Source organism: Ranitomeya imitator, chromosome 7 (assembly GCF_032444005.1).
Source record: "Ranitomeya imitator isolate aRanImi1 chromosome 7, aRanImi1.pri, whole genome shotgun sequence".
NCBI lineage: Eukaryota > Metazoa > Chordata > Amphibia > Anura > Dendrobatidae > Ranitomeya > Ranitomeya imitator.
Window position 1 is genome coordinate 144,480,663 of NC_091288.1, and position 14,826 is coordinate 144,495,488.

A 14,826-nucleotide genomic window follows, 5' to 3' on the forward strand; every position below is an offset into this window, starting at 1 on the left:
GGAAATGTACAGCATACTGGCCCACTGTGAGGTTCCCCTGGTGCAGTCAGAGGAGAGAAGATGCTGCTGAGGAAGCATGGCCAGGCCCGTCAAATACCTTACAGAACGCATCTAGTAAGGACGGGAGATTTGACACTAGAGGATCCCCTCTCTCATATGGGTTGAGTCATGCCAGAGCCTCCCCAGTTAGATGGGGGATTTTGAAGGCCACTTTGGCCCAATCTGAAAGATCTGATGAGCAAAGAGTTTGAAGTGTAGCGTGTACTGGTTAGTGAACCAGTGGTCTTAAACTGTGATCGCACATCAGAGGACAGAGAAATAGGGGGATTCTGGGACCCTGCTATACTTACCGGTGTCTCTGGGTCCTCCTGCTTCTTCTCCTGGCCGCCAGCTTCTTCATCCGGAAAGAAAATGGCGGGAGCATGCGCAGTGTGCCCGCCATATTCTGCCGGCCAGCAGGTGGAGTAGTTGGGGCTAAATTTAGGGTTAGGGTTAGGGCTAAATTTAGGGTTAGGGTTGGGGCTAAATTTAGGGTTAGGGTTGGGGCTAAATTTAGGGTTAAGGTTAGGGTTGGAGCTAAATATAGGGTTAGGGTTGGGGCTAAATTTAGGGTTAGGCTTCTTTCACACTTGCGTCGCTACGGGGCCGTCGCAATTCGTCGGCCTGACGTACCGACGCACGTTGTAAAAATTGTGCACAACGGGGGCAGCGGATGCAGTTTTTCAACGCATCCGCTGCCCAGTCTATGTCCTGGGGAGGAGGGGGCGGAGTTATGGCCACGCATGCGCGGTCGGAAATGGCAGACGCGACGTACAAAAAATGTTACATTGAACGTTTTTTCGTGCCGACGGTCCGCCAAAACACAACTGATCCAGTGTACGACGGACGCGACGTGTGGCCATCCGTCGCGATCCGTCGGCAATACAAGTCTATGGGCAAAAAACGCATCCTGCGGGCACATTTGCAGGATCTGTTTTTTGTCCAAAACGACGGATTGTGACGGATGCCACACGATACAAGTGTGAAAGTAGCCTTAGGGCTAGGGTTAGGGTTGTGTTATGATGCAGTGGTCTAGGAGCAACATGGAACAAGCTCTGAAGGAAGTGGTAACTGTACTGACCGCAGTCCCTAAGCTCAACACAAGACTAGAAGTTGGTTGGGGTTGGGGCTAAAGTTAGGGCTAGGGTTGCGGGTAAGGTTAGGGTTAGAGTTGGTATTAGGGTTAGGGTTTGGATTAGGGTTGGTATTAGGGTTAGGGTTGGCATTAGGGTTACACTTGGGATTAGGGTCAGGTTTGGGATTAGGGTTAAGGTTCGGGTTGGGATTAGGGGTGTATTGGGATTAGGGTTAGGTTTGAGGTTAGGGTTGAGATTAGGATTAGGGGTGTGTTGGATTTAGGGTTTTGATTATGGTTATGGTTAGGGTTGACATTAGGGTTGTTTTGGGGTTAGGGTTGTGATTATCGTTAGGGTTGTGATTAGGATTATGGATCAGGTTGGGATTAGGGTTAGGGGTGTGTTGGGGTTAGGGTTGGAGTTAGAATTGGGGGATTTCCACTGTTTAGGTACATCAGGGGGTCTCCAAACACAACAGCCAATTTTGCGCTCAAAAAGTCAAATGGTGCTCCCTCCCTTCTGAGCTCTGCCATGCGCCCAAACAGTGGTTTACCCCCACATATGGTGCATCAGCGTACTCGGGATAAATTGAACAACAACTTTTGGGGTCCAATTTCTCCTGTTACCCTTGTGAAAATAAAAACTTGGGGGCTACAAAATCTTTTTTGTGGAAAAATGTTTTTTTTTATTTTCACTACTCTGCATTATAAACTTCTGTGAAGCACTTGGGCATTCAAAGTTCTCACCACACATCTATATATGTTCCTTGGGGGGTCTAGTTTCCAAAATCGGGTCGCTTGTGGGGGGTTACTACTGTTTAGGTACATCAGGGGCTCTGCAAACGCAACATAATGCCTGCAGACCATTCTATCAAAGTCTGCATTCCAAAACGGCGCTCCTTCCTTGCGAGCTCTGCCGTGCGCCCAAACAGTGGTTTACCCCCACATATGGGGTACCAGCATACTCAGGACAAATTGGACAACAACTTTGGGGGTCCAATTTCTCTTGTTACCCTTGTGAAAATAAAAACTTGGGGGCTAAACAATCTTTTTTTGTGGAAAAAAAAATATTTTTTATTTTCACGACTCTGCATTATAAACTTCTGTGAAGCACTTGGGCATTCAAAGTTCTCACCACACATCTAGATAAGTTCCATGGGGGGGTCAAGGTTCCAAAATTGGGTCACTTGTGGGGGGTTTCCACTGTTTAGGTACATCAGGGGCTCTCCAAACGCGACATGGCGTCCGATCTCAATTCCAGCCAATTCTACATTGAAAAAGTAAAACGGCACTCCTTCTCTTCCAAGCTCTGCGGTGCGCCCAAACAGTAGTTTACCCCCACATATGGGGTATCGACGTACTCAGGAGAAATTGCACAACAACTTTTGTCGTCTAATTTCTCCTGTTACCCTTGTGAAAATAAGAATTTGTGGGCGAAAAGATCATTTTTGTGTAAACAAATGCGATTTTTTATTTTCACGGCTCTACGTTATAAACTTCTGTGAAGCACTTAAGGGTTCAAAGTGCTCACCACACATCTAGATAAGTTCCTTAAGGGATCTAGTTTCCAAAATGGGGTCACTTGTGGGGGGTTTCCACTGTTTAGGCACATCAGGGGCTCTCCAAACACGACATGGCGTCCGATCTCAATTCCAGCCAATTCTACATTGAAAAAGTAAAACGGCACTCCTTCCCTTCCAAGCTCTGCGGTGCGCCCAAACAGTGGTTTACACCCACATATGGGGTATCGACGTACTCAGGAGAAATTGCACAACAACTTTTGTGGTCTAATTTCTCCTGTTACCCCTGTGAAAATAAGAATTTGTGGGCGAAAAGATCATTTTTGTGTAAACAAATGCGATTTTTTATTTTCACGGCTCTACGTTATAAACTTCTGTGAAGCACTTGGGGGTTCAAAGTGCTCACCACACATCTAGATAAGTTCCTTAAGGGGTCTAGTTTCCAAAATGGTGTCACTTGTGGGGGGTTTTCACTGTTTAGGCACATCAGGGGCTCTCTAAACGTGACATGGCATCCGATCTCAATTCCAGCCAATTCTGCATTGAAAAAGTCAAACGGCGCTCCTTCACTTCCAAACTCTGCGGTGCGCCCAAACAGTGGTTTACCCCCACATATGTGGTATCGGCATATTCAGGAGAAATTGCATAACAAAATTTATGGTTTAATTTCTGTTTTTACACTTGTGAAAATAAAAAAAATTGGTTCTGAAGTAAAATGTTTGCTAAAAAAAGTTAAATGTTCATTTTTTCCTTCCACATTGTTTCAGTTCCTGTGAAGCATGTAAAGGGTTAATAGACTTCTTGAATGTGGTTTTGAGAACCTTGAGGGGTGCAGTTTTTAGAATGGTGTCACACTTGGTTATTTTCTATCGTATAGATCCCTCAAAATGACTTCAAATGTGATGTGGTCCCTAAAAAAAAATGGTGTTGTAAAAATGAGAAATTGCTGGTCAACTTTTAACCCTTATAACTCCCTAACAAAAAAAAATGTTGTTTCCAAAATTGTGCTGATGTAAAGTAGACATGTGGGAAATGTTATTTATTAACTATTTTTTGTGACATATCTCTCTGATTTAAGGGCATAAAAATACAAAGTTTGAAAATTGCAAAATTTTAAAAATTTTCGCCATATTTCCGTTTTTTTCATAAATAATCGCAAGTAATATCGATGAAATGTTACCACCATCATGAAGTACAATATGTCACGAAAAAACAGTCTCAGAATCAGCGGGATCCGTTAAAGTGTTCCAGAGTTATAACCTCATAATGTGACAGTGGTCAGAATTGTAAAAAATGGCTCGGTCATTAAGTACCAAATTGGCTCTGTCACTAAGGGGTTAAAGTATAAGTCCCTCTAAGATCAAGATTATAAAACCATTTATTCTCAGTAAGCTGATTATATAGATCATGGATGAGTGGAAGTGAGAAAGTATTCTTAACTGTAATTTTGTTTTGATTCACGGAAATCAAGGCAAGAACGAAGACTCTCATCTTTCTTTTTCACAAAAAAACAACTATAGGCCCTTACATATTTTTTCATGGCAGTATGTTTAGGTCCAGACAAATTGTATAGGTGAGCTTTAGGTAATTTGGCATTAGGGATAAGATTAATAGCGCAATCATAAGGACGATGGGGAGGTAGTATCACTGCCTCTTTTTCCATTAACACGTCTCTGAGGTCTTTCAGGTACTCTGGCAGACGTTCCAGACTAGCAGAGCAAATTTGTACAGAACTAAGACACTTTTTATGACAATTAGGGCTTCACTTAACAATATCTTTCTGACACCAATCAATAACAGTATTGTGAATATGCAGCCATAGAAACACCAATACCAACCGAAGAGGTAAATTATCCAAAACATAGCAGGAGATGGGCTCAGAGTGAAGTGTCCCCACTAGTGATGTGCAAGTGTGCTCGTTACTCGAGTTTTCTGAGTATACTTGGGTGTTCTCCGAGTATCTTGGGCGTGCTCGTAGATTATGTTTGTGTCCCCACAGCTGCATGATTTGCTGCCGTTAGACAACCTCAACACATGCAGGGATTGCCTGTTTGTTAGGAAATCCCCACATGTATTCGGGCTGGCTACCAACCACAAATCATGTGCAGCGCCCCAGAGATCTGGTCGTTGCAGTATGACACTCTGCCACTAAGGGGAGTGATGGTACGTCTGATGGCACTGAAGGAATTCTCCTGACCAGGTATCACCAGCACACATTACACTTCACACTTCAGCCACTAGGGGGAGCAAAAGGCTTTATTTATTGGGCCCCTCCTCACACTGGTAAAACTAGGGGTTGGATAGAAAGTTAGTCAGAAGCTGACTGGGTTGGATTCAGGCAACATCCCGTGGCAGTGGGTGTTGCAGGGAGAAGACACAGGGGGGTCCCTGTCAGGCGTGGGAACCTGGCAGGTGCCTAGCGAACAGAACAGAACGTTACGGAACCACGCCTGCACTACCTTGCGGCCGTATCCTAAGAAAGAGACAAGAAAGGAAGGATATTGTGGAACAGTGTAAACGAGATCAAGCAAAAAGGAGAACCAGTAGGAGTCGTGCCGTGAGACCGAGGCAACATCCTACTGAGGCGTGTAGCCGGTGGCCGGAACACCGCGGGAGTAACTGACTTCAGGCCTTACTTCAAACTCCACAGGACAGTTAATTATAGGTTGGCTGTCTACCTTAAATTTCCTAAGAAGACATAGGGGGCAACAGTGGGAGAGGGTCGTCTCTAGGGTCCCGGAAGACCTCCCGGCCTTCCCGTCATACGGGTGCGTCCTAGCCAAAGCATACTGGGGGACGAGAAACTAGCAACATCTGGAACTAAAGAGAGAGAGAGAGAGCTGTAGAGAACGAACGAACGAGAACAGCAGTTGTGAGGACTATTCCGAATGCTCAGCAGGGTAGGACTACAACACACAGGCGCTAGTGGTGGGCAACGATTTCCATCTGCGAGGGAAACTCTGGAAGTGCCCATCAGGCCGGCCTGTCTCTGATAGCCCTGTTAAACGTGCTCTGGATTGAGGATCCTGAAGTCTTCAGTAAAGAGGTAAAGAGACTGCAACCTTGTGTCCTCGTTATTGCCTGCACCTCACACCATCACCATCCACCTTACTGGGAAGCCATGGGGACATACTTCACCTGTGGGAAGGTATACCATCCAGCTGCCATTCCATCACTCCAGCGGACCCCACAGCAGGGTCGGTCACCCTGACCGAACACCACAGGTGGCGTCACGAACCTCTGACAGACTGCACCACCTTTATTGGACGCCCCTTAGCAGGGTCGCGGACCGGGTTTAGCCACCGTGACAGCCTCAGAACCGAACCAGAAAGGCCCGGTACCGAGAACGCGCGGCCCTGTGTCTGGGGGCGATCCACATGCAGCTGCTTGGAGTCAAATATAATCTACGAGCACGCCCAAGATAATTGGAGAACACCTGAGCAAGCTTGGAAATCTCGAGTATCAAGCACACTCGCTCGTCACTAGTTTCCACTCTAAGTGTGTATTCAGCCGTTACCGGCTGGATAAAGTTCTGGAGTAACTGTGTCCTTTCAATGGCAACAATTTGAATACATCTCTCTAATCTAACTATTCCTAATCCTAATTTAAAAACAGTCCTGAATCTATGAAGTTGACTGGAGACTCACAGTCAATGAAAGCAAATGCAGATTACCACAGGTTCTGGAATCATATATAAAATTTTACAGCACTTTAACATATGTTGCTAGACACTACTCACAAACTTGCCATGAGGCAGTATAGTCCAATGGTCCGGGGTCAGTACCAAGAGGACTAGTAATAGACAAATGGAAAAGACAAAAGGCTAGTCAGGTCCCAGTCCAAGATCAGAGTATCAGGAAGGTAGCGGATAATGACAAAGGGGTAAGTCAAACGAATGGTCAAAGGTAAATCCAAGGTCGGCACCGGAAATCAAAATACAACTCAGAGTACAAGGGAAACACACACCACTTGAGCAAAACTACAATTGGCAATGGTCTAACCATTGTCAGAATGCTAAATAGTCCTGTAATCTCCCAGAGCAGATGACACCTGGAGGCGATCTCACAGACCCAGCCAGATGCGGAGGCTTAGCTGTCATTCACAATACTCACACTTCAGCCTCAGATTTGGCCATTGAGATGTCAAGCACAATCCTGAGAGCTCAGCAAGTCCTTTATCCCATAGGACGGCAAAGCTGTCATTCACAGTGTCCATCAGACTCCTTGAGTGGTGGTATTGTAACACTGATAGATAGGGTTTTTTTCCTTGGAAATAGGTGGCCAGATTATCAGCACTGAGGTTGGTGACAGGGGTCTGTACTTTATGGCTCAAGAGGGAGTGAAAAGTTTTGAAGAATCGTTTTGGATTGTCAGTGATGTAATGTGGGTGGTGAAATAGATTTGCTTGGTCAGATGGCAAGATGGAGAGCAGAATTATAAGTTTTGAGCTCAAACTTACAGTGAATAGAGTTTTCTGATTTCATGGTGGTGTTGAAGCTGTTTTTATTCTGACCCAAAGCCAAATTACGGGATTACCAGTGAGGCCAAATTTAGAGACTAGGCTCTTACAATTACAAGAGCTTGGAGAAAGGAATGCACATACAATCTGTGAGCAAATAAATTCTGTTTATTCACTTGTGAATAGTTCTTCTTATACCATTTACAGACAATATAAATCCCATTTCCACTTGCCATCCCCCTCTGATGAACATGTTATGATAACTATTTTTATCTCACTTTTCACAGTATACTACCCATAACAAGGTTTACTTAGGGCCTCAGAACATTGCATATGAGATAAGAAAATGTTAGACCAAATATGAAAACTTGCATATGGGACTGTAATATTGGTTAATACTAAACAAAATGTAGAACAGAGAGGAAAAACATTAACCCTTCCATATCAGTGGATAGCGGATGAAGTCCACTGGCGCTCAGCACACCCATAGCACTACTGGAGAAAACGTGTTTGCAGCCTGTGCTAGGGTTTGCTGGTGTCTGTGTTGGGGGTTTTCTGCATGTAGCAGGTGCTGCTTTATTCACGGCACATTCCAATGTCTTATTTTAATGTAATAATGCTACATTTAGACAGGATAGGGGGGAGATTGGAACTAAAAGATGACTGTAAATTGTTCAGAAGCCGCTGGGTATTGATGGCATGTAGATTTCTGTAAGTGTGGTAAGAGGGGATGTTCAGAGTAGGGCAACAGTTTTTGACAGAAACAGACAGAAGGTCACTGACCAGATCTGGGAGAAGACCAGGTCCAGTGTATTCCCATCTTTATGCATAGGAGAAGTAGTAAGTGTGAGAGGTTAGAGATAGGAAGTTAGAGAAAGGAGATGGCATGCAGAATTTTGAGAGTGGATTGTCAATGGGGATGTTAAAGTCCCCCATGATGAGAATGGAGATGCCACAGGATAGGAAGTGTGAAAGCCAAGTGGCAAAAGGATCCAGTAATTGTTTGATTTTGCCAGGAGGGCAATATACAACTGCCATTCAGGAGTAAGGATTTGAGGAATCTAACAGAATGAACCTCAAAGGCAGGAAGCATCAGTTAGGGTCCTGGGCGGTAACCTGGAAAGCACATTGTGATGAAAGCAGCCAGCAGACCAACACCTCTACCTTAACGGAATTTCTTGTGCAGCAGGGAGAGAGTTATATTTATTAGTGGAAGGGAGGGCCAGCGGAATGTCACCAGCAATTAAAAGAAGAAAAATAAAGAGAATGTGCAGGTGGATCAGTGATTTATGCTAACATTTTGTGTGCTGCATGGTGATAGTGGATGGTTTAGAGTGTTTGAGAAATATGTGTAGAGCATGAGAGCTGTACATGGGAAAGGAGAGACGAGAGGGACTGATGTAGAGAGAGTGCACAGAATGTGTTAAATTGAGGTAGATATGAAAGAAAGCAGCAGCTAGGACATTGATGAAGCAAAGAGATATGGAAAGTAAATTATGCACAACACTTGTGCAAGAAGCATGTTTGGATATCTTTCATAGGTAAGCTATCTCCTGCCTAGTCCAACTGCCATGTTTAACTGTGCATACACTTCCAGATATCACACACCTTTGGCAGGGAAAGGGTTACATTTTGAAGTAATGAAGTGTAACAATAAGGAAAAACAGAAGAAATCACAGTTATCGCTAACTCACTGCAATTAAAACCTTTTGGCTATGTTCACACATAGCGTCGGGTCCCTGCAGGTTCTCCCGCAGCGGATTTGATAAATCTGCAGGGCAAACCCGCTGCGGTTATCCCTGCAGATTTATCACGTTTTGTCCTGCGGGTTCCGCTGCGGGATTTTACCCCTACTATTGATGCTGCATATGCAGCATCAATAGTAATGTTAAAAATAATGATATACTCACCCTCTGACGTCCCGATCTCCTCGGCGCTGCAGGCGGCGGTCCGGTTCCAAAGATGCTGTGCGAGAAGGACCTTCGTGACGTCACGGTCATGTGACCGCGACGTCACCGCAGGTCCTGGTCGCATAGCAATCCTGAGACCGGACGGCCGCGTACAGCGCTGAGAGGTGAGTATAGCTTATTTTTTATTTTAATTCTTTTTTTTACCCACAAATATGGTTCCCAGGGCCTGGAGGAGAGTCTCCTCTCCTCCACCCTGGGTACCACCCGCACATTATCCGCTTACTTCCCGCATGGTGGGCACAGCCCCATGCGGGAAGTAAGCGGATCAATGCATTCCTAAGGGTGCAGAATCGCTGCGATTCTGCACCAAGAAGTGACATGCTGCGGGTTGTAAACCGATGCGTTCCCGCGCGGTTTTTCCCGCAGCATGTGCACAGCGGTTTGCGGTTTCCATAGGGTTTACAGGTTCCTGTAAACACTATGGAAACTGCTGCGGACCCGCAGCTGCAAAATCGCCGCGGTTCCGCGGAAAAAAAACGCAAAGTGTGAATATGGCCTTTCTCTACACATTTGAAAGAATGCTCTTTATTTCTTCTTCAATAACTAGGAATATTAGACCAGATATAAAAACGGTTTAATCTGTGTAATTTGAACACTGCTTTGTGACTGGCTTGAGCTACAAATTACATTTTCTAAAAGTGAAGTAGTTAAAATTTATTAAATTAAAATTATTTAGAAATTCTATTTCTAAATGATTATTAATTTTCTGTTATTTTTTTCAGGGTTCAGTTCGTATCTATGAACATCCAGGCTTCATAATAAGACCTATTCTTGACAATGATGCAATAAAATTTGAACCTGACTTCAATGATTATGAAATTGTATTCCTAAATGTTTTTGATGTGATGGTTAAAGCGGTCAGTTTGGTTCCAAGAATTGAATCAAAGCTATATTCTGATTGGGTGAGTGTTTAAAATGTTAGCTCTTCGCAACCATGTGCACACATTTGTATTTATATGCCATAAAGTCTATGCGCTGTTTACTCCTTCCTACATTATGATATTCATGTAGGTTGTTACCTAAAATTAATTCCTATGAAAGTTGAGTTTGTAACCAAGTATGACGGGTTCCCAAACAAGTAACACAACTGAAGATATGTACGGAATGGTGCAAAAGTTTTAGGAAGGTGTGGAAAAAATTATTTAAAGTAAGAAATGTTAATAGTTTTCTATCAATTAAAAAAATGTAAATGGAAAGAAAAAAAGAAAAATTTAAACCTTATCAATATTTGATGTAACCACCCTTTGCCTTGAAAACAGCATCAAAGCTTCAATTCCTCTAGGAATTAGGTACACTTGCACACAGTTTTTGAAGGAACTTGGAAGAGGGGTTGTTCCAAACATCTTGAAGTAGTATCCATAGATCTTCTGTGGACGTAGGCTTGTGTAAATCCTTTTGTCTTTTCATGTAGTCTCAGACAGACTAAAAAAATGTTGAGATCAGGGCTCTGCGGGGCCATATCATCACTCCCAGTACTCGTCTTCTTTATGCTTAAGATACAGTTAGGTCCATATATATTTGGACAGAGACAACGTTTTTCTAATTTTGGTTATAGACATTACCACAATGAATTTTAAACAAAACAGTTCAGGTGCAGTTGAAGTTCAGACGTTCAGCTTTCATTTGAGGGTATCCACATTAAATTTGGATGAAGGGTTTAGGAGTTTCAGCTCCTTAACATGTGCCACCCTGTTTTTAAAGGGACCAAAAGTAATTGGACAGATTCAATAATTTTAAATTAAATGTTCATTTTTAGTACTTGGGTTGAAAACCCTTTGTTGGCAATGACTGCCTGAAGTGTTGAACTCATGGACATCACCAGACGCTGTGTTTCCTCCTTTTTGATGCTCTGCCAGGCCTTCACTGCGGTGGTTTCCAGTTGCTGTTTGTTTGTGGGCCTTTCTGTCTGAAGTTTAGTCTTTAACAAGTGAAATGCATGCTCAATTGGGTTGGGATCAGGTGACTGACTTGGCTATTCAAGAATATTCCACTTCTTTGCTTTAATAAACTCCTGGGTTGCTTTGGATTTATGTTTTGGGTCATTGTCCATCTGTAGTATGAAATGACGACCAATCAGTTTGGCTGCATTTAGCTGGATCTGAGCACACAGTATGTCTCTGAATACCTCAGAATTCATTCGGCTGCTTCTGTCCTGTGTCACATCATCAATAAACACTAGTGACCCAGTGCCACTGGCAGCCATGCATGCCCAAGCCATCACACTGCCTCCGCCGTGTTTTACAGATGATGTGGTATGCTTTGGATCATGAGCTGTACCACGCCTTCGCCATACTTTTCTCTTTCCATCATTCTGGTAGAGGTTGATGTTGGTTTCATCTGTCCAAAGAATGTTCTTCCAGAACTGTGCTGGCTTTTTAGATGTTTTTAGCAAAGTCCAGTCTAGCCTTTTTATTCTTGATGCTTATGAGTGGTTTGCACCGTGCAGTGAACCCTCTGTATTTACTTTCATGCAGTCTTCTCTTTATGGTAGATTTGGATATTGATACGCCGACCTCCTGGAGAGTGTTGGTCACTTGGTTGGCTGTTGTGAAGGGGTTTCTCTTCACCATGGAGATTATTCTGCGATTATCCACCACGGTTGTCTTCCGTGGGCGCCCAGGTCTTTTTGCATTGATGAGTTCACCAGTGCTTTCTTTCTTTCTCAGGATGTACCAAACTGTAGATTTCGCCACTCCTAATATTGCAGCAATTTCTCAGAAGGGTTTTTTCTGTTTTTCGCAGCTTAAGGATGGCTTGTGTCACCTGCATGGAGCTCCTTTGACCACATGTTTACTTCACAGCAAAACCTTCCAAATGCAAGCACTACACCTCAAATCAACTCCAGGCCTTTTATCTGCTTAATTGAGAATGACATAATGAAGGGATTGCCCACACCTGTCCATAAAACAGCCTTGGAGTCAATTGTCCAATTACTTTTGGTCCCTTTAAAAACAGGGTGGCACATGTTTAGGAGCTGAAACTCCTAAACCCTTCATCCAATTTTAATGTGGATTCCCTCAAATGAAAGCTGAAAGTCTGAACTTCAACTGCATCTGAATTGTTTTGTTTAAAATTTATTGTGGTAAAGTCTATAACCAAAATTAGAAAAATGTTGTCTCTGTCCAAATATATATGAACCTAACTGTAGTTCTTAATGACATTAGTTGTATGTTTTGGAGTAATTTTTCTGCTGTAGAATACATTTTTTAGCCAGTCACATGCCTCCTTGATGACATTGCATAATGGATAAGTATTTGCCTGTATTTCTCAACTTTGAGGACACCATAAATGTTAATCAAATTCCCATGTGCTGAAATACAGACTGTCATAGAGAAAAATTAAATTCCATAAAACATCTCCAGGGAGGAGGCATGTCCCCCTTACATGAAATATATGGGAAAGAGGGGAAACTACTTAGAACTGGAGAAGAGTTGACACTCAAACTCCTTTTGGGACTAATACCCCATTTAAGAAGGGACCTCCTGCGTTGACCAGATGGTTACAGCAGGAAAATTCTCTGGGAAACAGACAATAAGGCTCAGATCTGTTACGCAGAGGAGAAGTGCAGGGGCTGTCTTTGTTCCAAGGAAGAAGCATCCTGGCTTCAAATTATTTTTCTGAAGAGTATTCCAGACCTTGTGTCTCCATTGTCCATATATGAATATGTGGGGTGGGACAGGGGCATGACCCCACAAATCCTACTCCAGTCACTGACTGGAGTAAGATCTTTGGTGAGGCACAAGGAGGTGCATGCCACTTGTCAGAAGCTCCTGATTCAGAGGCTTGCGTTTCTTAATAAATCAGGCACCTCTGAATTCAAAATGCTCCCTCATCATCTAGCCCAGACCTCTATGATGACTTCTCCCGATGACAGCATAGTCTAGTGCCAAGACTTACTTTGGCTCTGCAGTCCTTCCCTGCCTTCCACAGCAAAAGATATGGGTTTGAAGAGATGGCGTACATAATGTCTATAGCCTTCCTTACTGTTGTGGTCTTTTATATTTTTATATTGTTGTAGGTCTCTGCTTACATTTCTTTTAGCAGTAGAATATATTTTAATTATGTATTTCTATTGACAATGTGCTGGAAATGCATAGAGTGAAACTGTACACTTGTCTATCTTTAAAAGCAGGATAATCAGTCAAATGTGAATTTAAAGCCAATAATTCTTGAAGAGATTTTGGGAGAACACAAAGGAAAAGTCAAGGAGTTTGTAGCTCAGGAGAGCCTGCTGCCCAAGGAACACTTGAAAGTGTATGATAAGTACAGCTTCATAATAACCAAACAGGCAGAGCTAGATGTTCAACAGTTTTTAGCCGAGACACACACATTTGAAGAAATTATGAGAGAGGTCATGAAATATGAAAAACTCACAGAAGAAATACAGTATAACTCAAGAAAGGTAATGATTTTTATTGCGGTATAAAGGTTGTATGAAACCTTTTAGAATTGATCAGTTACTGATTATTATGCTTTTATACTATGCCTTATTGAAATGGGGACACAAAATGATTTAGGCTAAGTTCGTACTGGGCGTTTTTGCACCTTTTTTTTATGCACATTTTCATCTGCATTTTACAGTACCAGCAACGTCTATGAGATTTCAGGATTTTGTGCTTTGCTTGTTTTTTGCACAATGGAGCATGTCACTTCTTTCAGCCTTTTTTTCAGTGTTTTTCACCCATTGAAATGAATGGGCGGCGAAAAAATGTTGAAAAAGCTCACCAAAAACGCAGAAATCAGGTTTTGCTGTGTTTTTTCGTGCCAAAACCTGAATAGGACATTTTTTTCAACATTAAACTTTATCAGCATGCACAGAGACAAATCTAGCATTCCAAAACCACAGCAAAAAATGCAGCAGAAACACAGTAAAAATGCAAGAAAATCCAAGGAAACATGCTTTTTATTCTGCAGCTTCTTTCCTGCCAAGAGATCAAATTTTCCTGTGGAAAAAAACCACTGAAAAACGCCCTGTGTGAACTTTCTCTAAACGTCCTGTAAACCAATATTATTTGTGCGCTCCTAGTGGTCAGACTCTACACTGTATAAAGCATACGCGTGTTTTCTTATGTAAACATTTTGATAAATTATGGTTTTTCATAATCTGGCATGTCAGAGGACACAACAACATTGGATTATCTGAATTATGGTGTAGATGCTATGTTACTAAAAGAGAATGTGCACCTTTAATCACTTTTATATGTTAAAATTCCAAATGTTGTTCTTTCCCTGTTTGCTTTTACACAGCTATAAAGTTAAATGAGATTTTCCTATTAGTACAACCCATGGCCATATGGCTTATTAACACATATAGGTCTCCTAGAAGTGGATGTTTAATAACCTGAGTGGAGATCAATAGCAAAGAGCCGCTCTATGTCTGGAGGAACCAGCCAGGGCTGGACTGGCCATCTGGCAATTCTGGCAAATGCCAGGAGGGCCTGTCTGGTCATGGGCCGCTTTGTATGCTATGTTGTTAACAGAATTGGTGTTCTCAAGACACCCACACTGTTAAGAGTTAGAAATATATTTCATCTAGTGCTCGGGGGTTGGGACAGCATGGGCCTGTATGAATTTCAGTCCCAGTCCATGCCTGGACTCAGCTTGACCATTTATTAGAAGGTCAACCTTTTAATGTACAGTACAGACCAAAAGTTTGGATACACCTTCTCATTTAAAGATTTTTCTGTATTTTCATGACTATGAAAATTGTACATTCACACTGAAGGCATCAAAACTATGAATTAACACATGTGGAATTATATAC

General features: G+C 42.7%; 1 protein-coding gene across 2 annotated transcripts in view; it reads left to right on the forward strand.

The window, feature by feature from the left end:
• Positions 1-14,826, forward strand: part of DNAH7 (dynein axonemal heavy chain 7) — a 560,306-nt gene that overhangs the window by 114,517 nt on the left and 430,963 nt on the right. Inside the window, exons 11-12 of one of the 2 annotated variants that reach the window (XM_069733889.1) lie at positions 9,785-9,964; positions 13,192-13,464. In XM_069733889.1, the coding sequence (XP_069589990.1) occupies positions 9,785-9,964; positions 13,192-13,464 (453 nt within the window). The remainder of the gene's footprint in view (positions 1-9,784; positions 9,965-13,191; positions 13,465-14,826) is intronic. The other variant, XM_069733890.1, reaches the window with a different exon arrangement.